Raw genomic sequence first — 24,469 nt, 5'->3', positions numbered from 1 at the left:
TCACTTGAAGAATATATTTTAAATGGGAATGTACAAAATGTAGTTTAAATGGTTTTATAGTACTTCTGTAAAGACATAGGTGTCAAAGTAAAAACCCATGAGTCTGTGAGAATACATCTTCTATACATATGTCGTTGAAAAACTTTAGAAATATGTCCAATTAACTTTAATGACTTCTGCAGCCAGACTGGAACAAGGTTTTACTAAGTTAGAAAGTATTTCTAGTTCTGAGGTGGACATATGACTCTTTTAAACAGATTTGTCATTCCATATGTATGCATAGAGTGACACATGCAAGTGATGTAATAAGTTTGTAACTGAAAACTTTTTTAGGAAAAAGATTATAATTGAAAAAAAAAAAAAATAAGGCCACAGGAAATAACTAACAGGATAGGGTTTAAAAATTCAGAATTAGGAGTCTGGATTTCTCATAAAGAGCGATTAATTTTTCCACTCTGCTGAGAGATTTGGTTCACATGAAATGCTCTTGCCTCCGTAAAATCTAGTGAAAAAATTTAAAATGAAAATTTAATATGTGATGGGTAAATGCTAGTAAGAGTCAGGTAGACATAGTGCTTAGGGATATGGTGTAATTGACAACAGTCAATGTTAGGTTAATAGTTGGACTAGATGATCTTCAAGGTCTTTTGCAACCTAGATGATTCTGTGATTCTGTAATTTGTTTTCCTTGCTGGTCATTGATAGTTTGTTGATGTTCTTCAAAATATTTTAACAAGTTTTTCCAGGAACTATATCCCATTGTATGATATGTCTGAGTATGGCAAAGTTATGTCTCTGTGTGCGGGGAGGAGGATATTTTCTTTTTGAAGGAAAGCTAAAACAATTAACTTTAAAGACTTAAAGTAGTCTAGGTGAAATACAAGTTATAAACTGTAGGAAATAATCTGGATTTGGATAAGGGGTATGATAGGTACTTGATATTTAATGTATAATTTCCATAACTCTAGAGATTATTTAAATAGAGACACAGAGATCCTCCTCAGAATATGGTATCCCCGAGCAGTGCCAAAAGATGACTGTCCTAATAATTAAAGCAAAAGCCTGGAATGAGGTATTCTAGGTTTGTCATTAAATTATTGTATGACCTGGGGCCATTATCAGATGTCTTAAAGTGCACCTGTCCTGCTGTTTTCTATTGTCTACTGCTAGGCTTATTAGGAGCTCAGTAAAGAGTAAATAAGGATTAAGGAACTCAAGCAAATTTTAGATTATCTGAAAACAGTCAATAATTTTTTTAAGTGGGGATGTTCTTCCTACAGAATTTACATGCCTTTCCACCTTACAGAGATATTATGAAACTGAAATAATTAGCCTTTATAAATTATTTTTAAATCTTTAAGTAGAAGTCTTGGTAGATGTAAAAACATTTTTACTCAAATGTGCTACAGTATAGTGACAATGTAAATTAATAATATCTAGAATATGCATTAACAGTAGTTCTTCATAAAGGCAATATAATACACTCCTCATTGCTCAGTTGGGCTTGTAAATGTAATAAAATCCTGTTTTCTAGTAGTTGTCTACCTTTTTCTAGTGGTTGTCTACCTTTATATGCCTAGTAATATATGTTAAGTTTACCTGTATGTACATTCTCCTGTGAAGATCCAGATCTTATCATTACTTATTTCAGACCTGGTTATTAATTATTCTAGCTTTCAGAGCATCACCTAAAGAGACACTAAAAAAATTATGGAACAAATTGCAGGCTTATAATTAAATGTATTCCACTCTTTGTAAATAAGATTAAACCCCAGCATACTGTGACAGCTTCTGTATTAGTTAAAATATATAAATATTGGTATTTTATTGGTTTTTTAGATAAACATAGCAAACTATTCTGTATATAAATATATCATCTCATGTCCAAAAGACCTGAACACTTATGAGTACCAAAAGAAATTTTGAAAACCAATAATCAAAACTATTATCTTAAGAAAAAAATTCTCGTAAATTAAGCTATTGTCTAGAGAAAATAAGAAAAGGGAGAACAAGGAACTTGCAGCATCTGAAAGCTGGATTGCTGACAATGTAGAGGAAACAAGAGATCTGAGAGAAAAATGTTACTCCAAAAATCTGCACAGACATGATACCAAGATGACAGGAGTATCCTTTGCCTTGGAAAAATATATGAAGTGTACAGTTGTTTGACTGCTCACCTTCCTAGTTAAGGTAACAAACATTAGTTTGTTTTTACACATAAAGGAGGAAATCTAAGGAATCCTATCCTTGTGTAGAGAAAATGATATACACTCCAGCAAACTGCGTATAATTTGTCTAAGTTGAAGTGTAAAACATCTTTAAAGGGGGTACTGTAGTTTAAGGAATTTCGGTACTTACAGGTGCAATTCCATGAGAAAGTTACAAGTTGTCTTCTGTCTGTATCGACCTTAGCAGAAATAGATGTTTCTCCTCAGTAAAACTGAAATATTCTGCTGTCTTTATCTTTTCACAGAACTAGAAAATTTGTCTAAATTTACTCGGAATTTCTTGGTCAGAATATAAATCTTTAACTAGATCTTTTCTTCTCCAAAAATCTTTTCTTCTCCAAAAAGCTTTTCCTCCTGCTTTGCAAAATGATACTTGATTGCCGTAATTATTTTTCTAAAACGTTGATGCTAAGTACTAACCGTGAGGTGATAACTCAGATTTGTAACCCAATTTATGTTAATAAAAAAGTTTAGGGTTTTTCCAAAAAGAAAACTGTGGGAAGCTTATTTAAAATCTGCTCTAATTATTCAACCTTATTAAGTCCTTTGATGTCCTGTTTTTTCCTTCTTTTTCTATTTCCCCTTATCTTTGACTGACAGTATGTGACATTGTTAGGTGATAATATCACACATGCAACATTTTGTATCCGATTTCATTTCAATAAAAATTCCATCCTTCTAATATAGAATACTGAGACAAACAGTGAAGAGTTGTTCAAATAGGTAGATAGGTAGATAGACAAAATGGCTTGTCCCTTTTAGTCAAGAGGGTTTGTGTCTGCTTTTCTACATTTCTTTGTCTTCAAATTCCCATCTCAAAAAGCCACAGGAAATATAAATTATATAACTTCAAAACAAACAAACAAACAAAAAATCTCCAAAAAACTTACCCAAAACCTAATTCTGTTGAGCGCTTAAGAAAGTAGAGAGAGATTGTAAAAATTTCCAAAGTTTACTGAAATGTATATGTTAGTAATTTATTTTCAGATGAGAAATATATATTAGTACTCTGATATTTTCCAGTCTTATAAAAATGAATTACATTCTGTTCACTGTTCAGTGACTCAGCTGAAATTCATAATTACTTGATACTTGTGAGAAGAAAAAGCATTATGTTGGCATTAAGCTCTTGAGTTCAATATATTTATAAAACAAGAGAATTAACTGCATACAATGAGTATTTATGTTCAGTTTGTTTAGTCTGTTCATAACTTCATAGATTCATAGAATGATTTGGCTAGAAAGACCCTTAAATATCATCTTAGTTCCAACCCCCCTGCCATGGTCAGGGACACCTTCCACTAGATCAGGTTGCTCAGAGCTCCATCCAACCTGGCCTTGAAAACTTCCAGGACAGGAGCAGCCACAACTTCTCAGGGCAACATGTTCCAGTGTCTCACCATCTTCACAGTAAAGATTTTCTTCCAAAGACCTAATCTAAATCTACCCTCTTTCAGTTTAAAAGCTTTACCCCTTGTCCTATTGCTGTACTCCCTGATAAAAAGTCCCTCCACATCTTTCCTGTAGGCCCCCTTTAAGTACTGGAAGGCCGCTATAAGGTCTCCCCAGAGCCTTCTCTTCTCCAGGCTGAACAACTCCAACTCTCTCAGCCTGTCCTCATAAGGAAGGTGCTCCAGCCCCATGACCATCTTCATGACCCTCCTCTGGACCCACTCAAGAAGGTCTATGCCCTTCTTATGTTGGGGGCCCCAGCTCTGGACACAGTACTCCAGGTAGGGTCTCATGAGAGCAGAGTAGAGAGGAACAATCACCTCCCTTGACCTACTGGTCACAGGATACGGTTGGCTTTCTGGGCTGCAAATGCACATTGCTGGCTCATAGTCAGTTTACTATCCATGGCTATTGACAAGTTCTCCACAGGGCTGCTCTCAATCCACTCATCGCCCAGCCTGTATTTGTGCTTGGGATCGCCTTGACTCATGTGCAGGACCTTGAACTTGACCTTATTGAACTTCGTGAGGTTTGCACGGGCCCACCTCTCAAACCTGTCAAGGTTCCTCTGGTTGGCATCCCTTCCCTTCACCGTGTTGACTGCACCACACAGCTTGGTGTCATCAACAAACTTACTGAGGGAGCACTCAATCCCACTGTCCATGTTGCTGACAAAGATGTTAAAAAACACTGGTCCCAACACCAACCCCTGAGGAACATGGCTCGTCACTGGTCTCCACTTGGACATGGAGCCGTTTACTGCAACTCTTTGAGTGTGACCATCCAGCCAATGCCTTATCCACCAAGTGATCCATCTGTCAAATCTGTGTCTCTCCAATTTAGAGACAAGGATGTCATGCGGGACAGTGTCAAATGCTTTACCTGAGTCCAGGTAGATGGCATCAGTTTTTCTTCCCTTATCCACTAAAGTAACCCTGTTGTAGGAGACCACCAAATTTGTGGATAACTTGCACAGTATTGAATAAATTCCACCAACTGAATATCATTTAATCTGTTTTGGAGTACATCTCAATATTTTATTTCAGGTAACACACTTAGTATGTCTTTACATATAAGTTGTAAGTTTTTCTTCTGAAGAGTCATAGTCAGTTGTGCCTTAGTAGCTAATCATTCCTTTCCTTTTCAGATCTTCAGAGATTTTTCTGTAGCATGGAGGGCACACTGCAGGAAGAGTTACAGTTTGAAGGCACTAAATGAATAGGTCTTGCTGCAGTATTCTTGTGTGTCTTATAGACCAAAACAAATGGCCAGAAATCTCAAGAGAAATGTGGGAATTAGCGATGGAATTAATTAAAATTTGTTCCTAAAAGAAGCTACCCTAGAAAAATAATATTCCACCAGAAGAATCTTTCTTTTCTATTATATTCTACTAATATGAAGTTGGTATTTTTCAGTGTTCTTCTTCTATGAACAGCAGAGTTTTTAGGGTTTAAAATTTTATAATTTTTTTCTTATGTGATAAACTTTTAAGATAGAGTGCTAGCAAAGTCAGCTCTTTCTTTTCCTAGTCTTTGAATGAAAGTGCTTTTATTGTGTTAAATGTGTTCTGAACCAAACTGCTGAATTGATTTTGTAAGGGACTTTGTAGTTTCCAAATTCCAGAAAATTTTTTATATGAGATTTTTACAGAGATGTTCATCTCAGTCATGATATCATTGGAAAATATATGTTTCAGTGTTTCTGGGACATATATGGCTACCAGTGAACTCACAGGTACCTTAGCAGTGATTTTCTCTCAAAAACGTGCCCTTTTCGTATCTGAACACTTTATTGGTCTGATTATAAGTTACCATCTTCTTGATAGTGATTAGTCAGACACTGAACCAAGTTTATAGTAGCTTTGATCAATTGTATAGTAATTACAGGAGGTGCTGTTATCTCTGATTCTTACATAAAACATTGGCAGTATAGAATTGCTAGTAAAATATTTAACAATATTTTTAAAATTTTAACAGTTACATTTTTACATTAGACTTCAGGTGTAACCTTTTATTTAAAATTTCCATGCTTTGTTAAATACTACATTAAAAATGTCTATGTTCATGACATTTTATACATGGTCTCCAGCTGAGCACCCATATCAGTAAAATTTCTGGGCACATCTCAACAATATATGTTCATTTATCTATAAGTTATATACATGTACTATGGAAGTTCTAATATTTTTTTTTCCTGCACAGTAGTGGTTTATTTTGCACAGCCTCTGAGGTACACACACCCCACTTTGGATACCACTAGTTTAGTTCACATTTTGAAACTTTCCTTCAAAGCCACAAAAATGTCTCTCTAAGAGAACTGTCTTGAAATGTATGTTCTGGATCTTTAGAAAGTGTCCTTCATCAAAAGTTACGCTATTCTGAGCTAGATCATCAGCCTATTTAGCTTCAGATTTTTGTACAATTGAGCATAGTGGGAAAAAATGAAAAAAAAAAATAAAAAAACCAACCAACTTTGTTCATTATTCGGAATTGGATTATTAAAATAAATCCTCTCCTCTTTAATTATCACTTTGAAAGGTGTTCTGGGCAGGGAGTGACACATAGATGACTTTTGCTGAAACTTAGTGGGATACAACTGTTAGCTAAGAGATTTTGTCAGGACCTTGAGGGCACCAACAGTCATTCCCGGTCCTCCCCAGCTCCACCTGTTACTACATAGTTGCTATCCTACACAATTGCATCTCCGTATGTATAATCTTTCCTTAGCTAAATTATTTGCCATACTGATCATGTTTTTTTCTTTCTTCATACTAATCTCAAATATAAAATTCATGCCAATCTCTGAAGTTAGTCGCAAAACTCATAATAACTTCTGAAGAGCAGATTGGAGTACTGGAATGGCAAAAGATTTGCACAAATTTACTGATTTCTGCCTCCCACCAAAAGCTGATTCCATGCTTAGAGGACAGTGAGGTCTTATGAGTTGGTTTTGTCTGTTACATGCAAAATTAATTAATAATCTTTTTCCTGTGTTGACAATGTGTCTGAAATCAGATGTGGTACTGTAAGAACATTTAATTCTCTTCAAAAAATGTAGTGACTTAGATATATAAAACCTTATTAACTCTAAATGGTAGATCATACATATTGGTGTGTTGCAATTTGTGTGCAGTAAAATCCCTATTATATGAAAAATATTAAGGGTCGGATTTTGTAGGTCTCATGCTTGTATTTTACCAAACTGTTACTGCTGTTGCTGAATAAGTAAAATAATTGAGTGTGTTCAATATGCATCCGTGACCATAAATCTTTAGTGTAAATATAATGTTTGTTTTTGAAGATAGTAGATATCAGTGTCTTTATGCTTAAGTATTTCCCAATACTGTATAAAATATTCAGAAGCACAACCAGAACTAATATTCAAACATATGAATTATCTGCATAGGAATAGTAATCTAATTTATGCCCTCAGATCCATTCCAAAAAAGAAAGCAAATTCTTGCTGAATAATAATGAACCAAAGTCAGGACAGAAACCCCTGAAGACACAAGAGTACTCTGGAAAGGAACTGATCTGTTTCTTAATGATAATAATGATTAATTTCCTGATATTCACACCTTTAATATTTAAATTTCTTCAAAACACAGCATCTCAGATTTCAACTAATGATTTGAAGCTAGCTTGTATTGCCACAATCTTGATTTGAAGTAGTAGCCAATGAATTTTGACAGACTAAGGCATCAAATATGTCTATATTCAGAGAGGCTTCTTATGTCAGAAGGATCTATCTATTCATGGTGAATGAATCTGAATGATCTGAATGCCTGTGGAACTTCTGTTCTTTGCTGTATTTTGGAAACAGGTAGCCAGTCACCCATGCAGGTGACAACTAACCAATATCAAGATTGCACAGCAGGATTCTCAAATCCTTAAAATAAGTAGGGACAGATACAAGAAGTGCACGAAAAGGTGTTATGCGATGTTAATTTACCATTATATATATTTTTTACAATTTTGCAACTTTCAGCTTATCTGTAAACTCTACTCATGTTAAATAGAATTACTCATGTGAAGATCTGTGTAAACTGTGTCTGAGGCAGTACTTCCAAAATCTAGTGGAAACAGTTCATTTTTTTTCATCTTCTTTACTTACTCTTTGAAGCATTGTAAGAATCAGCACAGAGCCATGAGAGGCAGTGCACACTTAGGTGCACTGTCTTGTGAAAAACTACTTGAATTCAGAAGGTTTGTCAAAGAATGTCTTAAAAATGGGAAGTATTTATAATTTTCAATAAATAAAATAAAAAGTTTATGTAGACCACTTGTTACATCTCTGAGAGATTTTTCTAATAATCATTAAAAGCTAAAAAAAATAATCTTAGTTTTACAAGTGTATACTGCACCGCCTATTCTGCAGCACTTTAAAATTTTCAGCAATTGAGAACAAATCTTCATGTGATTCACACAAAATCCAAGGCAGAGACAGGGAACTTGTGATACTTATTGAGATAAAGACCACAGGTAATGGGACAAAAGCAAAAATGGGGATGTTGAAGGAGAAAATACGTTACTTAAGTTCAGAGGCAAATAGAAATTACTTTTATAAAAGAAAAAGAAGGACAAATAAATCGCATAAGAATTCTTTTGATTGTGTTTTACTGAAAAACTGTGGATTATACACCTGAACATAAAATATTAGTATATTTGATTACTATATTGTCAATTTATAGTAGAACATTGCTTTCACTACAGTTATTGCTGAACAGAAAGTATTCTGATATTCACCAAATAACACAGATGTGTTTTGTTCATCAGTCACTTAACAGATGCAGTGAGATCAATCATATATAGCCATTCAACCTTAAAGGTGTACATTTTTCTCCCTTTAACTCCAAAGAAATTCAGTATTAACCCATAGCATTTTAGTATGTTATGTTGCTGTATCAGAAGCCTTCCTAAACTTTAAATAAGTGTAGCTAATAGCTTCATCTTTGCAATCTCTTATATTTGTATTTACAAATGAATGAAAATTAATATTTTAATCACTCCTTTTTTCCTTCTTAACCAGACTTTATAGAATCAAGTGATTGGTTTAATTTGTGAAATTTTGGGGGTTTTTTCTTCTGGATTTCAGATTATGGTACTGAAAGCAAATACCTGTTATGAATATTTCAAATGAGTATGAATAATAGAAATTAGGAGTCAAAGACTTACCTTTCATGAGGACCATTCCACTATGGAATGACATGGCTTTCCTTTAAGACCTCCACTATGCGACTACCCTGAGTAAAGGCAGCAAACCCAACTCATAACTCTACCACACCACACACTCAAAGGAGATGTGCTTTATGTCCCAACTCTGCTAATAGGATGGACTTACATGTTCAGCTGTGAGTTGTAGATTGTGTCTAGAGCACTCATTGGTTTCGTCATCCTGGCTTTCTTCCCACACACAGATATGAGCTGCAGGAGTTATACAGTTTCGTACTAAAAACTAAGACAAAAAGCTGTTCTCAGCATTAGTCTCACTCATGACCTCAATGGCTTCAGCCTTCCCCTCATCTCCCTCCTCTCTCCTTATTTTCAGGATTCTGGTGTGGCTTTGAACAGACTCTTCAACAGAGTATTGCTTCTCTGAGGGGTAAAAGTGGTGCCAGTTGGGTGAAAATAGTGACATTCTTTCTAAAGGCTAATGGGAGGGAAGGAACAAGTCTTCATCCAGCAGCAGCTGAATTTGCTGTGTTCAATATTGATCAAATATGCACACTTTGTGAAAGTGCAATATAACTGTATGGTAATTTCACATATTTTAGTGTGAATTTTTTTATTCAATTAAGCAAGATGGTCTGTTAGAATACAGAGGAAACATTAATTCTTTAACTTCTGCAGTTTGTTTGTGATGTCATAATAATCACTGGAGAAAAAGGTTTAGCTGAGGTTGCTTGTCAGTTCTACAACTTCATACAGGAAAAGTTAACCAATAGTACATTCAGCAAAGATCTAAATATCAAGGAACTAACAATAAAACTTTTATTGACTTCAGCAGGCTGTGAATTTAGTGCCTTAAAAATGTCATTCACAAGCAGAAAGGACATGGTTTATGTCCTTTATGTTATTTGTGATGTGAGATGCAGCCTACAGTAAATAAGGATATTAGTTTGTTTTTATTTAAGATATGCTACTGTAAATATCCACACAGACTTTGATTTTTAAATAAATGCCCTTTGTAGTCTTTAAAAATAGATAATATTATTTTGTGTAAGTTTAACTTTTACCAGTTTCCTTTAAAGTTTTCAATGCTTCAACCATTTGTTCAATGGTTTGGACAGTGGTTACAGCTGAAAAAATACTGACATGCCATACATCAATAAATATGCACAAAAGATGCACAGTGATAAAAGTGATCTTTGTGTTCTACTATATAAACTCTTGTCTTTCAAGACGTTAGTGAGGGTAATGACATGTTACTTCTTGAAGTGTTTTAAAAATAAATAGAACAGTTTCTCTTACTGTAGTTACTCTTTTAACTCCAAATACTTTTTTTTTGTTGTTTTTTTTTTAAGATTATAAGCTTAGCCATAAGAGAAAGTCTGTTTTACTTTGTCAGAATAACTAAACATGAATATTCTATTATCTTGCATTGCTTCTATTTTTGGTCAATGGTATTTTAATTCTTCACATCTTGATTAATGTAAGTTAGAGCTTGATTTATGAAGCTGCTACATTTATTTTGTATGTGAATTAAAAGGTGAACTTTCTTTCTGCAGTCAAGACTTGTGGATCCAGTCTTCAGGGACCTGGAGGCACTTTCACATCACCCAATTTTCCATTCCAGTATGACAGCAATGCTCAATGTGTGTGGGTCATCACAGCTATCAATACTAATAAGGTAAGTTTAAAATTCTGGCTTTGCTTTAAAAAAAAAAAAAAAAAAACAACAGCACATGTAGACCATGACATTTTTCACTAATATGATTTTTTTCTACAGTCCAGCTGCTGTACTTGGTGCATTGCAGACATTTCTAAGAAATGGCTGATATTATATGGGTATGGACCGATGTTAAAACCTGTTGTTTCCCCTAAGAGTGTTTTGGTTTTTGTATGCCAAGTACATGCCATCAAGTTTTTATATGATTCTCTAAATGAATTCCCAGAAGCAACTACCCAATGATATGAAGCAATGTCATAGGTTCACTGTGTTATAATCAGTAGAGCCGTTTTATGTATGAGAATGTTTATATCATGTTTGGCCTTAGACTATGTGAGAAATCACTAAAGTTCAGAAATCACTTTCGCTTCATGAAGGACTGTTCTAAACTTGTGTAATTTATTTCATTTTCTGAACCACCACATTAAAATCCCATATACTTTATACCTACAGTTTAAACCAAAAGTGCTGGGAGTTCTGATAATGCCAGATGAGTCAAAGTAGAGTAATAAAGCTAAGTTATGACACCAGTTGTCTTTAAATTCAAGAGCTAGGCACCTGGCAGGAATGGCTATATTCTATCTCCAGGTGTATCATTTTATCTGAACTGAGTGTAATGGACTTGTTTAGATGTAATAAAACAAAAATTAACTGTACAGCTCAGGAATATTTTATAACGGACTATCAACATCTGTGTTTGCTGGTACAGGTGTATATTCTACCTTCTAATTTCTGTCTTACATTGCCATCTCCATCACACTCCATTAATTGATCAGAGAGACCTAGAAGGCCTACCCCTTTACACCAGAGGACTCAGTGAAAACCTGATTACATTTCAGAAGCCATTTAGCTACAAACTCCTGTGTGGAAACCATGCTTATATTCCACTTCGGAAGAAGAAAGAAGATATGTAGTTAAGTGTTTGGAATATTCATAATGAAGATGGTAGATGTGTTTTGGGTAGGAGGAAGAGTTTTTATTTTTTCCTTGTTCAGAGGACTGCTAACCCAGCTTATCCAATTCATAGATCATCAAAAATGTGTCGAGTCCTTGAAAGATGATGCAGTCTCAGACCTACAGGTGGGCAAGAAGTTCAAAAGTAATAGTTAAGATCCATTTATCTGGCCCAAAGAAGCTTTATATTTTTATTTCTTTAATCAAATCTGTGCATATCTAGAATTTCTGAAAGTTCTGTCAAATGTGGCAGTAGATGGAATTTAATAACAGTGTTTGAGGAAACTAAATGCAGCTCTTACATTTTGAACAAGTGATCTAAATGGCTTGAAAATCACCACTGAGCTGTTGTATAGAATGAATTTAAGACCATTTTGGTCATATTCTGCATAAAATGGTTTCCTTTCTTAAAACACAGCAAGGGCATGTCTACATAACAAAAAAAGTCAAATAAGATTTCATACATTCTACCAATGGTACAAGCAAAACCTTAAACTCACAAACTGGTATGTATCTACTGGCAAATATCAGGTGATTGCAGGTTTAAGATATTAATGACTTGAAGAGTGGCAAAGGTATTAGTGTCTTAATGCTGCTTTCCTCCTCCCTCCCTCCCCATCAATTCACAACATGGTCAAGCAGTGTTATCTTCAAAACCTCATAACTTGGACCAAAAGTATTTTTCACTGGAGTATTCAAAAACATTATTCCTCAGTATTATTTTCCTTAGAAATCTCCAGTTTCTGCTTTTAAGGAACTTTGAATCTAAATCTGAGTGCAGGAAATTAAGAAGTGAACAAATGCTTTGTCTCTGGTTGTCAGTGTGTTTCACAGAGTTATGGAATGAGGTTGGAATGGACCTCTGGAGATCATCTAGTTGAACTTCCCCAATCAAGCAAGGCTACCTAGAGGCAGCTGCCAAGGCGGGCTTTGACTATCTTGAAAGATGGTGACTCCACAACCTCTCTGGGCAACCAGTGCTAGTGTTCAGTAACCCTCACAGTGAAAAACTCTTTCCTGATGTTCATACAGAACTTCCTGTGTTTGTGCCCATTGCCTCTGGTCCTGTCACTGGGCACAACTGTAAAGAGTTTGGTTCCACCTTCTTTACATCCTCCCTTCAGGTGTTTATACACACTAAGATCCCACTGATCCTTCTCTTCTCTAGGCTAAGCAAGCCTAGCTCTCTCAGACTTTCCTTATGTGAAAGGTGCTCCAGTCCCTTAATCATCTTAGTGTCCCTTCTCTGGACTCTTTCCAGTAGCTGCATATATCTCTTGTACTGGAGAGGTGCAGTTGTTATGCTTGTTTTCCTTTCTCTCAAAGCACTTAAGAGATCAAATTACTCCATTGTATAAAATCCAGTTATAATGAAAACAAAATAAGCACCCTCTTTAGTCAGAGGCCATGACTGCAATAGTTCAAATCAAAAGTTTTTTAAAAGTTATTTTATGTAGGAATTTTTTTCTGAAACTGTAAATACTACAAAATAACATATTAACACAGCATAAAAACTGTTCCGGGCCCTGATTGGTAAAAATAGATAAGCATATACCCAGTTTTAATATTCAGGGATGGACCAGAATTCATAGGTTAAACTCCTGCTGGTTCATAAAATGCTTCAGTGCATGCATGATTCAGTTTGATTTGATTAGTAGTTATGTATTGTGTTTATATGGTAAGGTTTTGGTAGTGGGGGGCTGCAGAGGTGACTTCTGTGAGAAGAGATCAGGAGATGCCCTCATGTCAGACAGAACCAGTTCATGCTGGCTCCAAAACAGACCCACTACAGGACACAGCTGAGCAAATCAGGCACGCTGGTGGCACCTCTGTGATAAAACATTTAAGAAAGGGTAAAAACCGCTGCATAACAGTAGCTGAAGGAGAAGAGTGAGAATATGTGAGAGAAATGACCCCGCGGACACCAACGTCAGAGAAGAAGGAGGGGGAGGAGGTGCTCCAGGTGCAGGAGCAGGGTTTCCCCTGCAGCCTGTGGAGAAGACCATGGTGATGCAGGTTGTTCACCTGCAGCCCATGGAGGTCCATGCTGAAGCAGATATCCATCTGCAGCCCTTGGAAGACCTCACTCTGGAGCAAGTGGATGTGCCCTGAAAAAAACTGTGACCCCATGGAGAACCCATGCAGGAGTAGATTTCTGGCAGGAGCTGTGGCCCATGGAGAGGAGCCCACACTGAAGCAGGTGTGCTGGCAGGACCTGTGACCCCATGGGGGCCCATGCTGGAGAATTCTACTCCTGAAGGACTTTACCCAATGGGAAGGACTCATGCTGGAAGAGTTCTTGAAGTACTACAGCCTGTGGGATGGACCCATGCTGGAGAAGTTCATGGAGGACTGTCTCCCATGGGAGGGACCCTGGAGCAGGGAAAGAGCATGAGGAGGAAAGAGCAGCAGGGGGGAAGTGTTACAAACTGACTGCAACCCCCATTCCCTGTCCCCCTGTGCTGCTTGGGGGAGAGGAGGAGGCAGAAGAGTCAGGAACAAAGAAGTGAAGTTGAGCCTGGGAAGAAGGTGGGTGGGAAGAAGGTGGGTTTAGTTTTATTCTTATTTCTCACTTTCCTACTCTATTATTAATAGGCAATAAATTAAATTAATCTTCCCTAGGCCAAGTCTGTTTTGCCCATGATAGCAACTAGTGAGTGATCTCCCTGTCCTTATCTTGACCCACAAGCTTTTTCATTCCATTTTCTCATCGTGTCCTGCAAGGGGGACTGATAGAGTGGCTTGGTGGACACCTGACAGCCAGCTAAGGTTATATGATCACAAATTACATCTTTATCTGTCTCTTCATGTATTTAAATACTGTGAAAGTGCTGAGTATATAGTAAAAGAGTGAAAAGGATAGTTCAGAACAGGTCACTTATTAAAATTAATTATGATCCTTTAAATAAGACAATAATCAAGAATAGCTGTTAGTGGATGATACATCAGAGAGTTAAGTCTGTAATAAGAATCCAAAGAAGTAATGTTAGATTAAGAAAGATATTTTAATCTAAAACATGAATGTTGGACACTATTCCTGCACTTCTTGGATGTACCACTGAAATGACTAGATTCTGCAATGACTTAGATTCATGACGGGCATATCTTAGTGCAAGGAGTTATCCTGTTTATTATAAATATGTTCATAATAGCTTCAGCATTACCCAGAAAATACTGTTCTTTGCATGTTAGTGGTTGAACATAATTATACCTCTGATATCGCAATGAAATAAGGACTCACAGATAATTATGTGGTTTCTAAAATAGCGGGTAGATAAAAGGTTCACAATGTTATCTGAAGCAACATTCAAATATGTTTATAGTTTTCAGTATAAATAGAAAAGGTGTCTAGCATTTATTAGAAGAACCTAGACTTGCTGAGTTTAAAAGAAAATGAGATTGTTTTACGAGTTAGTTAAATTTCTTTTTAGCATATATTGAGGAATCTGCATGTATAAAGTTTTTGTTTATATAATCAGTGGTTTAATGTGTTCAGTTTTGATTCATGCTAACATTGCCTTATTGTTCTGAACACAATAGTGCTTGCCTTGCATGACTGCTAAAAGGCATAACTTCCAATGTTTGTCTTGAAGTCAAAAATGTCATTGATGTATGATGAAGATTAACCATTAGAAGTTATTTATAAAGACTGGAACAAATAATGTCATGGTATTCATTATAACATGGCAATATTTACAATATTTTATACTGCAGCCATGAGAACCATGAGGACTTATTGATCCTGGTATTTCAGGACTTAATGATCTGGTATTTCAGACCTTCTTCTGTTGCATCATTTGTAACAAAATAGAACTGAGAATCTTCTAAGGGAGAAAGCACTAGATGAAAGACACTGAAAGGAACTATAACTCTGGTGTAAATGGACATTCTGCCCATGTTTACAGGCCTATTCCACAACTGAATCTCACTAATTGTCTTCCCTGACTGGTTTCAGAAATAATATTGATATCAATACAATATAGATGAAAGAAATATTGTTCCAGGCAATCATGTGCTTCCTTAGCTTTGTACTGCATTACAGTTGGTCTCTTGCCTCACACAGTTAAACAGATATTCTGTTCATCTCCAAGCCTTGTTGGCAGTGAAGCTTGACTAAATACTTCAAACATGGCTAGAGAGGACAGTTTATTACTATTACTATTAAAAAGTAGAGAGATTAAATAAAAATCATTTGTGAAAGGTCATGTGAATGTGAGTTTATAATAAAACTCATTCATGAACATGCACAAACACCTCTGATATCAGTGAGTTCCACATATTTTTCTTGATCTTGTGCATGGTTTTTGCATGCTCATTCTTATCAGGATCTTGTTCTGTGGAGTCAATCCGTTCAGGAGAAAATAATTAAGATTATTGTTAGAAATAAATATATATAATGTGCCAAAGTTCTGAATAGTGATCCAGAGGCAAAAGAAATGTGGGCTATTTGTATATAATTTCATAACAGTGAAATATCTATGGTTTCCTGTACAGTATGATGCCCAGATAAAAATGCTTGTGCTGTTTTGTAAAAGAAAAGTCTTCCGAAATTTTTCAGCTGCTTCTTATTGAAATGTGTACTCTTATATTCTGCCTAAATTTGAAATATTTCAGGACAGTTGAACAACTTTCATATAGGAAGTTTACAATCGGTTTATAAAAAGTTAACTTTGTAAAAATGTATTACCCAAATATTAAAAAAAAAAAAACCCTAAATACTGAAGTAATACTGACATTTATTTTACCGTGGTTGTGGAAAAGCAAAGAGAAAACCATGAGTTAGCCTAACCTAAACAGTACATTGATGGCTTTTCTTCCACTTACTGTCTATGAGATGCCCCACTGCCTTTTCTGCAAAACTCCTTTCCTTCCAGTTGGCCCTGAGTGTGTACTGGTGCATGGTGTCATTCCTCCCCAGCAGCAGAAACTTCCATTTCCCTTTGTAGAATTTTGTAAGGTTCCCATCAGCCCATTTCTCCAGTCTGTCAAGGTACCTCTGAATGACAGCACAACCTTCTGGTGGATCAGCCAAACCTCATGGTTCTGTATCATCTTAAATCCTGCTGAGGATGCAATCAGTACCATCATCAAGGTTATTAATGAGAATGTAGAACAAGATTGGACCCAGTGTTGACCCACGAGGTACATCAAAAGTGACTGGCCTCCAGCCATGTTTCTTACGTAACTGTACATTCATCTACCCATTCTTCATCAGTTTTTCTATAAGGATTTTCTGAAAGACAGTGTTGAAAACCTTAGTGAAGTTCAAGATCAGCATCCACTGCTCTCCACTCATCCACCAAGCCAGTCATCTCATTGTAGAAGTCTATCAGGTTGATCAGTCATGATTTCCCCTTCATAAATCACGCTTGCTACTTTCACGCATCCTCCTGTCCTCAATACATTTAGAAATGATGTCCAGGAGGATTTGCTCCATCACATGCCCACAAATCAAGGTGAGGCTGACTGGTCTGTAGATCCCCAAATACCCTTCCTTCTTCTTGAAGATAGGGATGAAGTTTTCATTCTTCCAGTCCTCAGGAATCACTTCCTGATCACCATGACCTTTCAAAGATGATTGAGAATGGCCTCACAACGACATTGGCCAGCTTCTTCAGCACCCATGTGTACAGTCCTTCAGGCCCCATGGAGTTGCATATAGCCAATTTGTTTAAATGTTCCCTAACCTGATCTTCCTCCAGAAAGAATAAGTCTTCTTTACTCCAGACTTTCCTTCTGATCTCAGGGGCCTGGGATTTTTGAAAGTAAGTCTTATCAGTGAAGACAAAAGTGAAGAAGGTATTCAGTACATTGGTCTCTTCAGTGTCCTTTGTCACCATGCAACCTGCCCCCCCTGTATTCTGTCACCTACCTTTTGCTGCTGATGTACCTGTAGAAGTTCTTATTTCCATTCATGTTCATTGCCAGTCTTAACCCCAGATGGACTTTTGCTTTCCTAGAGATATCTCTACATGTTCAGAGGAGTGTCTTTATACTGGTTGTCCTGACCCTCATTTCATCTTTCTTATGCTTCCATTTTATGTTTGAGTTTACTCAGGAGCTCCTAGATGATTCATGCAAGCCTACTAGTACCTTTGCTTGTTTTTCTGTTCATTGGGATGAACCATTATTGAGCTTGGAGGTAGTGATCCTTGAAAATCAGTCGGGTCTCTGGACTGTTCTCTCCAGAATTGTCTGCACGGGATTCTTCAAAACAGAACCCTAAACAAAGTGTGTTCTCCTGTCAGGGTTTTATTCCGGCCTTTTGCCTTGCCTCCCTCCATTTGTTGTCTCTCAGTCACCTGTGTTGTCATCAATACACTCCCTAAACCTCCTTTATGACATGTGCCCTGCTTGTTGCCCTTCCAGGAGGTGTTGGGGTTGTTTAAATTCCCTGTGAGGATCAGCACCTGCACATGTGAGTCTTCAACAGTATATGATGGAGGAAATTAATGAACAGTTTTCCCACTTCTGGGTTGTTTTAACATGGTTTCCACCCATTTTTTTACATACATCAAGCAAGTGATTTTTGCCACTGTTTGATCCATGGCTACTCTAGAATCAGCTAAAGCTTTGTAGATAAAAAAAATAGCAGAACTATAGTTCCAAGGATCTGCCTGAAAGAACATTCAAGGAAATTGTGCCTCTCTGTGGTACTCTAAAGGTGCAACAGAATTTAAAGTTCTTTGCTTTGGCCTGAACTGTGATTCTCATATTATTAACCCCTTGGGTCCATAGGAAACATTCTTGTGAATAACTGCACAGAAATGAGAATAAGGATTTCTCAGTTTGAAGTCTATTACATCTCACACATCTAGTAAGGGAAGTGATACTTCATTATCTCGTGGCACAAACTCAACAATTAGTTTTTGGACCACGCTATGAATTGCTGGCATTTTATTCTGACATTAAGTAATGGGATCTTGTAATTTTATGTTTGCATTTTGAATATATTAAAAAAATATTGTATTTTCATGGCTTAATTCCCTTCCCCTCCCCAGAAGTTGTTCATTTTTTCTACTGCTTTTCTCCTAAAAATTTAAAACTTGATTTCCTTTCATTGTTTCTGTATCAGATCAGATGCTTGAACAATATTTCTTACAAATAAACAGCTAGAAATATTGTTTATAAATCTTTATGGTATTCACATTTGGTTTATTCTGTCTCAGATATGAACTGTACGCATAGAAGGCAGGTTGCAGTCTGAATTTTACGATTACTTGCACCTTGCTCCAGACCAGTCTTTTTCTCAGGTCCTATAATGACCTATTCTTGATGGGACCAGTAACATAGAGTTGATTTATCCATAGATTAAAAGCCTCTCTTACAGGGAGATAGCAGTTTGCAAAAGAGAAGCTCAGAGCAGAAGACTTATTTTATTTAGAGATTTGTGTAGGAAAACCATAGGTAGAGGAAGCTAATGATTTCTGATGGGCTTAAACAGAACAGAGATTTTTATATATATCTCTATATATTTAAGCAAGAGAAAAAAGTTGTTTTGACACTGCCAGACTGATTCAGTTAATCTCAACTAGATAGAAAATAGAGAAAAGCATTTCCTGTGAAAGCTGCTTCAACACAAACCATGACAACTTTATCCACTTGTTTTTTATAAAAGAAAGTATCTTTAAATTTCCCTGCACTAAATACCTATAATGTCTCATCACAGTAAACACTGGGTTGATTGATTTAGCATTTTTTGCTAAACCTGGCAACCATCACAATCTGATGTTCTAAAACATTAAATCTTATTTCTTGAAATTAAACAATTATCATTATGAAAGCATTTTCATAGTGTTATAAACATTGCAAGATTTTCTGTATTTTGTTGTCTGAATGACAAAACCTCATTTTGTGTGTTTTATTGCTTCCATAACTCAAATATCTACTGCTGCTTGTAGTGATACAAATTCTGCAGCTGTTTCATGACCTTTTTCAGAAAAATTTTGTTGTTAATTTTAAAACACAGAATGAATAATACACATGATAAAATTCCAGACAATAGGGGAAAGCAAGCTGTTATCTAATATTAATATTTGTATCATAGGAAAAAACAACAAATAAAATGAAAGGCATTTGTAGATTATGAATCTGCAAATTACCTGTTTGACAAGTGGAGTGAAATCATATGGCAATTCTTCATTATAGGTGTTGTTAAATTATGGTGGTTCAAATGCTCTAGATATTTTGCCAGGATAAGAATGGTGAATTTAATTCTTTCATTCTTAGCTAATACCTCAAAAAATAATTTTTTTCTGTACTGTATACAATAGTAATAGTTTGCTGCATCCCTCTGATTTAGCTTAACAAAATAAATTGGTCTCATTGCTAATGAAATAAAAAGAAACAAAAAGACTGTTTCCAGCACTGTACCAAGGCATAATTATTTTTTTTTAATCTTCACTTGATTTCTCTTTATTTGTTGCTAAGTAAAGTTTGAAAGTTGCACAATTTCCTCAGCTTCACTTAACATAAATAGCTGTTGTTTTTTAGACAGTGAGTGCCTTGGCTTGTTAGGGTTTTTTTGCTCTATATAGTATTCACAGAGCTAAACCAGACCTGTTAGGCAGTAATTGCTAGATAATTGTTATAGCTTAAGCATGCTAAAACTAGTTTAGACCAAGAGAAAGCCAAATAATGCTGAGATGCTCATTGTCAGGTCAGTACAAATCTTGTGTGTATTTACAAGTAATGACAAAACTGCTGTTTACTGGGCTACATTAAAATCTAGTTTATGTTTGCTTAAATAGCATATGGGATAAGAAAATTGTAATTGTGACTCTTGATTTTGCCCTTCAGAAAAATGGGCTACAAAATGATCAGTTTAAATTTAACAACAGGCTAAAATATCAGTGAAATCTGAATTAGGGCTAAAGTTAACCAGTGTTCAAGTCTTATGAATTATACTTGCTGATTTTTTTTAATCTACAGTGACAGAAACAGTGTGGAAAACGTCAGTGCTAGAATGACAGCCTTTCTGACAGATCTCAGCCATATTCACACCACACATTGTTCACCACCATGCATTAATAAGCAAAAAGATTCCTTTAAAAAAAAGATCAAGCTGTTTTCCAAAACTGTAAAGATAGTTGAACTGTTAAATTTAGATGGATCAGAAAACTAGGTCCTGATTTGTTTATTTTTTTCATGGCAGGAATTTTAAAAAAAGAAATTTTATATGATTATATGTTATTTTTTGTTTGTCACCATCATATTCTAAATTTTACATTCAAGTGTATTCTTACTACCTGCAAAAACATATTCTTTAGAATGTATTTAGAATATAGGTTTCAGAAGTTTGCCAGCGTTCACATTCTTATCTTTCTATCTAACACATTTTGAAATAATTTTGAAATCAATAATGATTTATGCCTAAGAGTTGGGAGATTGCTGGGTTTTGGGTTTGGTTTTAGGTTTGGGGTTTTTAATTATTATTTTTGCTAGGTTTTTTTGTGGATGTCAGATAATTATTAGGAAATTTCTAATCTGAATTTTGTTGTAATGGCAGAGCTTACTGAAAATTTATATCTGCTTCCAACTACTGTAGTCCTTTTTACTTTCTGAGAAACTGTTGAAATAGTCCAAAGTATCTGTGAAACTCCTCACATGATATTTTCTGCAAATCTGAAGAAGTTTACTGAGGGAATAACTTGCAACTGTAACTGAATTGATATTAAATGTGGTTCTCATTTAATCACTCTATATTAAGATTTTTTTTAGATATATATTCTTACATTCCATTCTTCTCTTTCTCCTCCTTTATGTCATGATGTTGCTGTTTTCCTCCTTTTCACTCTTGAGATTTTGTGCTTTTTAGGCCAAGACAAAAATAAGCAAAACAAATTCAGCAAAAAGCAGTGTTTACATTTAATTTACCACAGCTGTGTTATTTTGTTAACCATGTCAAAACTGTCAGTGGAACATTTCCTAAGCTTGCTGTCAAGCCTAAACTCAGTTGCCATCCATATTTATTCATGTTAACAGTATAAATCTCAAGCAGGCTGGGTGCTTTAGCATGAACTCAAGTACTCATTTCGTTAATCTGTTTTGGTCAGGCTTTTGTTGGAACAAACTACTTGCAGTTCTTTTTACAAGCAAATGTCTCAAACATGGCTTTTCCTAAGCCTAGTGTGAAGATGTATTGTGAGTGTTAGAGTCAGTGAAATGATTAGAAAATATGAGCATATTAAGATCACTCTTAAATATATAGTTTAACCGTAATCCTGTTTTTCATCCATGCAGATTAAAAATTATAGTACTGTACTTATCAATAGGGGATAATGTACTTTTATTCTATATGAAACTAGAAAGTGTAAAAATGCTTCAGTTCTCTTCAGAACAAATTCAATTTCTTTGTAATGTTAGCTACACTATTCTTCTGTATTGTTCATGAACATTTTGATCCAGTTAAAAAAATTTGAGTGACATATATACTGAAGTTTAAAAAAAAATCTTAGAAATGTGGAGGGATGGGAGATTGTTTCAGTATAGTAAGAGCATAGAAGGGAATCCAGCTATTTCTAAGACAGGAAGTTAGCAGGTTCAGCAGTGAGGGAATAGAATCAATTGTTGAATGAGAGAATTTGGAGTCAGGACACATGTGCATGTGCTTTGCATTAAGTGTTGGAGAAAAATAGTATAATAAAAGAGATGTGGAGAAAAAAAAGTAATGCGATTGCAGAGGGATAAATTACTTGTCCTCCCATCCGGCAATTTTACCATAACTCTACTTTCATTATGAAAGGAGGACAGGTCCATTTTCTTAATTAATGTAGATTTTATCTCACTAAATATTTTCTTGACATTTCTGTCACTATAGGAGCGATGTTTTACACTCTGAAAATAATGTTCTACCCATAGCACATGTTTGAGAGATTGTGCCTATTGCAGTAACTGCAACAGAAGTAATTACTTCTGTTTCAGCCATCAGCAAGTTTAGAGTCTAGCAATAACCTGAATGTCAGGTATTAACTCTAGTTTTGATTAAAACTTTAGATAGAATTAAAGGCCGAATCTGAGTTTTAGTTATGTTTGACTTTCTATAAGTTCCTAAAATTGGTCTAAGTAATGTCTCCCATACACTTTGATTTCAAACATATTTTCTTATTTGTATTTATGATGAATATGCAAACCCAAGCTAGAACTTTTAGAATGACATGTGCATATGACCCAGAGAATTTACTAGGAATTTTCCAGTGCTTGCACTGTGAGCAACTGATATGTTTCAGTCTTTTTTGTTGAATTTTTGGCACAGAGACTTGTCACTTGCCTCCACAGTTTTAGTTCGCTTGGTTACTCTTATGAGTGATCTTTATAGTAAATTGTTCTGCTCTGTACCTTTTTCTGAAATTTGACTGGGAAATGGAGCTGCTGGTAGTTTATTTGTTTGTTTGTTTGTTTTCTATGAAGTGACCCCTTTAAATGTTTATGGTACCATTCTGTGGTGGGTTAACCTTGGCTGGCTGCCAGGTGCCCACCAGGCTGCTCTGTCACTCCCCCTCCTCAACAAGACAGGGCGAGAAAATTTGATGAAAAATTTCATGGGTCAAGGTAAGGATGGGAAGATCACTCACTAGTTACTGCCATTTGCATAACAGACTTGACTTAGGGAAATTAATTTAATTTCTTGCCAGTCAAATGTAGGATAATGAGAAATAAGAACAAATCTAAAACAACACCTTCCCTCCACTCCTCCCTTCTTCCCAGGCTCAACTTTGCTCCTGACTTCCCTACCTCCTTCCCCCGAGCAGCACAGGGAGGACAGGGAATGGGGGTTGCGGTCAGTCTATAACTCAGTCTTTGCCGCTCCTTCCTCCTCACGCTCTTCTCCTGCTCCAGCATTGGATCCCTCCCACAGGCTGCAGTTCTTCATGAACTGCTCCAGCATCAATCCTTCCCATGGGGTGCAGTCCTTCAAGAGTCGACTGCTCCAGTGTGGGGTCCCACAGGCTCACAGGTCCTGCCAGGAGCCTGCTCCAGTGTGGGCTCTTCACAGGGTCACAGTTTCCTTCAAGGCAAATCCATCTGCTCCAGCATGGGGTCTTCCAAGGGCTGCAGGTGGATATCTGCTCCAGCATGGACCTCCATGGGCTACAGAGGGACAACCTGCCTCACCATGGTCTTCTCCACAGGCTTCAGGTGAATCTCTGCTCTGATGCCTGGAGCACTTCCTCTCTCTCCTTCCTCACTGACCTTTGTGTCTGCAGAGTTCTTTCACATATACTCACTCAATCCCTCAGCTGCTCTTGCACAGCATTTTTTACCCTTTCTTAAATATGTTATCACAGAGGCACTACCAACACTGCTGATTTGCTCAGCTTTGGCCTGTGGCAGGTCCATCTTGGAGCCAACTGGTACTGGCTCTGGCCAACATGGGGCAGCTCCTGATCAGTTCCACAGAAGCCACCCCTGCAGTCCCTCCCTGCTACCAAAACTTGCCACGTAAACCCAATACACTTTCACAATGCAAACTGAAGATGATGCCTGTGGGAACATCCAGTGAGACTGAAGTCACTGATATCACTCCTGTGTTTCTGTTCCCTTCAGTATGTGTAGCTGCTCATCAAGTTAGGCTGACTTCAGCTAGTGATCTCTCTGTTTTCTTTTGGAACAGACTGATTACCCTCAGTGGGATGAAAAAGGGCAGACTTCTCTGCTGCATGCAAGGATATTGGTTTTGGCTAACTACTGAATGAAAGAACAGAAGCAGGGGCAAGTTAAGTAGAAGTCCTCAGCCCCTTCCTATGATTGCAGTCATCTTGTTATTTAACAAAAATGATTTATTTTGACAGTGAGCTTAGTTTTATGAGGGAAAACTTACCATGATTTTTTCATTGTTGCTTTATAAATTGGTTGATTTTTTTTCCTGATTAACTTGTCAATATTTGTTTATAATGGTCTTGGCAAGTCATACTTTTTTAGGCTATCTGGAGCATCATTGTCTCCCT

The 24,469-nt window shown here is 36.3% G+C and overlaps 1 protein-coding gene across 2 annotated transcripts in view; it reads left to right on the top strand.

Moving 5' to 3' along the window:
* Positions 1 to 24,469, top strand: part of CSMD3 (CUB and Sushi multiple domains 3) — a 759,152-nt gene that overhangs the window by 324,397 nt on the left and 410,286 nt on the right. For both annotated transcript variants that reach the window (XM_074886756.1, XM_074886745.1), the window contains one exon: positions 10,408 to 10,529. In XM_074886756.1, coding sequence (XP_074742857.1) covers positions 10,408 to 10,529 — 122 coding nt within the window. The remainder of the gene's footprint in view (positions 1 to 10,407; positions 10,530 to 24,469) is intronic.

This window comes from Strix uralensis, chromosome 1, assembly GCF_047716275.1.
Source record: "Strix uralensis isolate ZFMK-TIS-50842 chromosome 1, bStrUra1, whole genome shotgun sequence".
Lineage (NCBI taxonomy): Eukaryota > Metazoa > Chordata > Aves > Strigiformes > Strigidae > Strix > Strix uralensis.
This window is presented reverse-complemented; position numbering and strand designations above follow the sequence as displayed.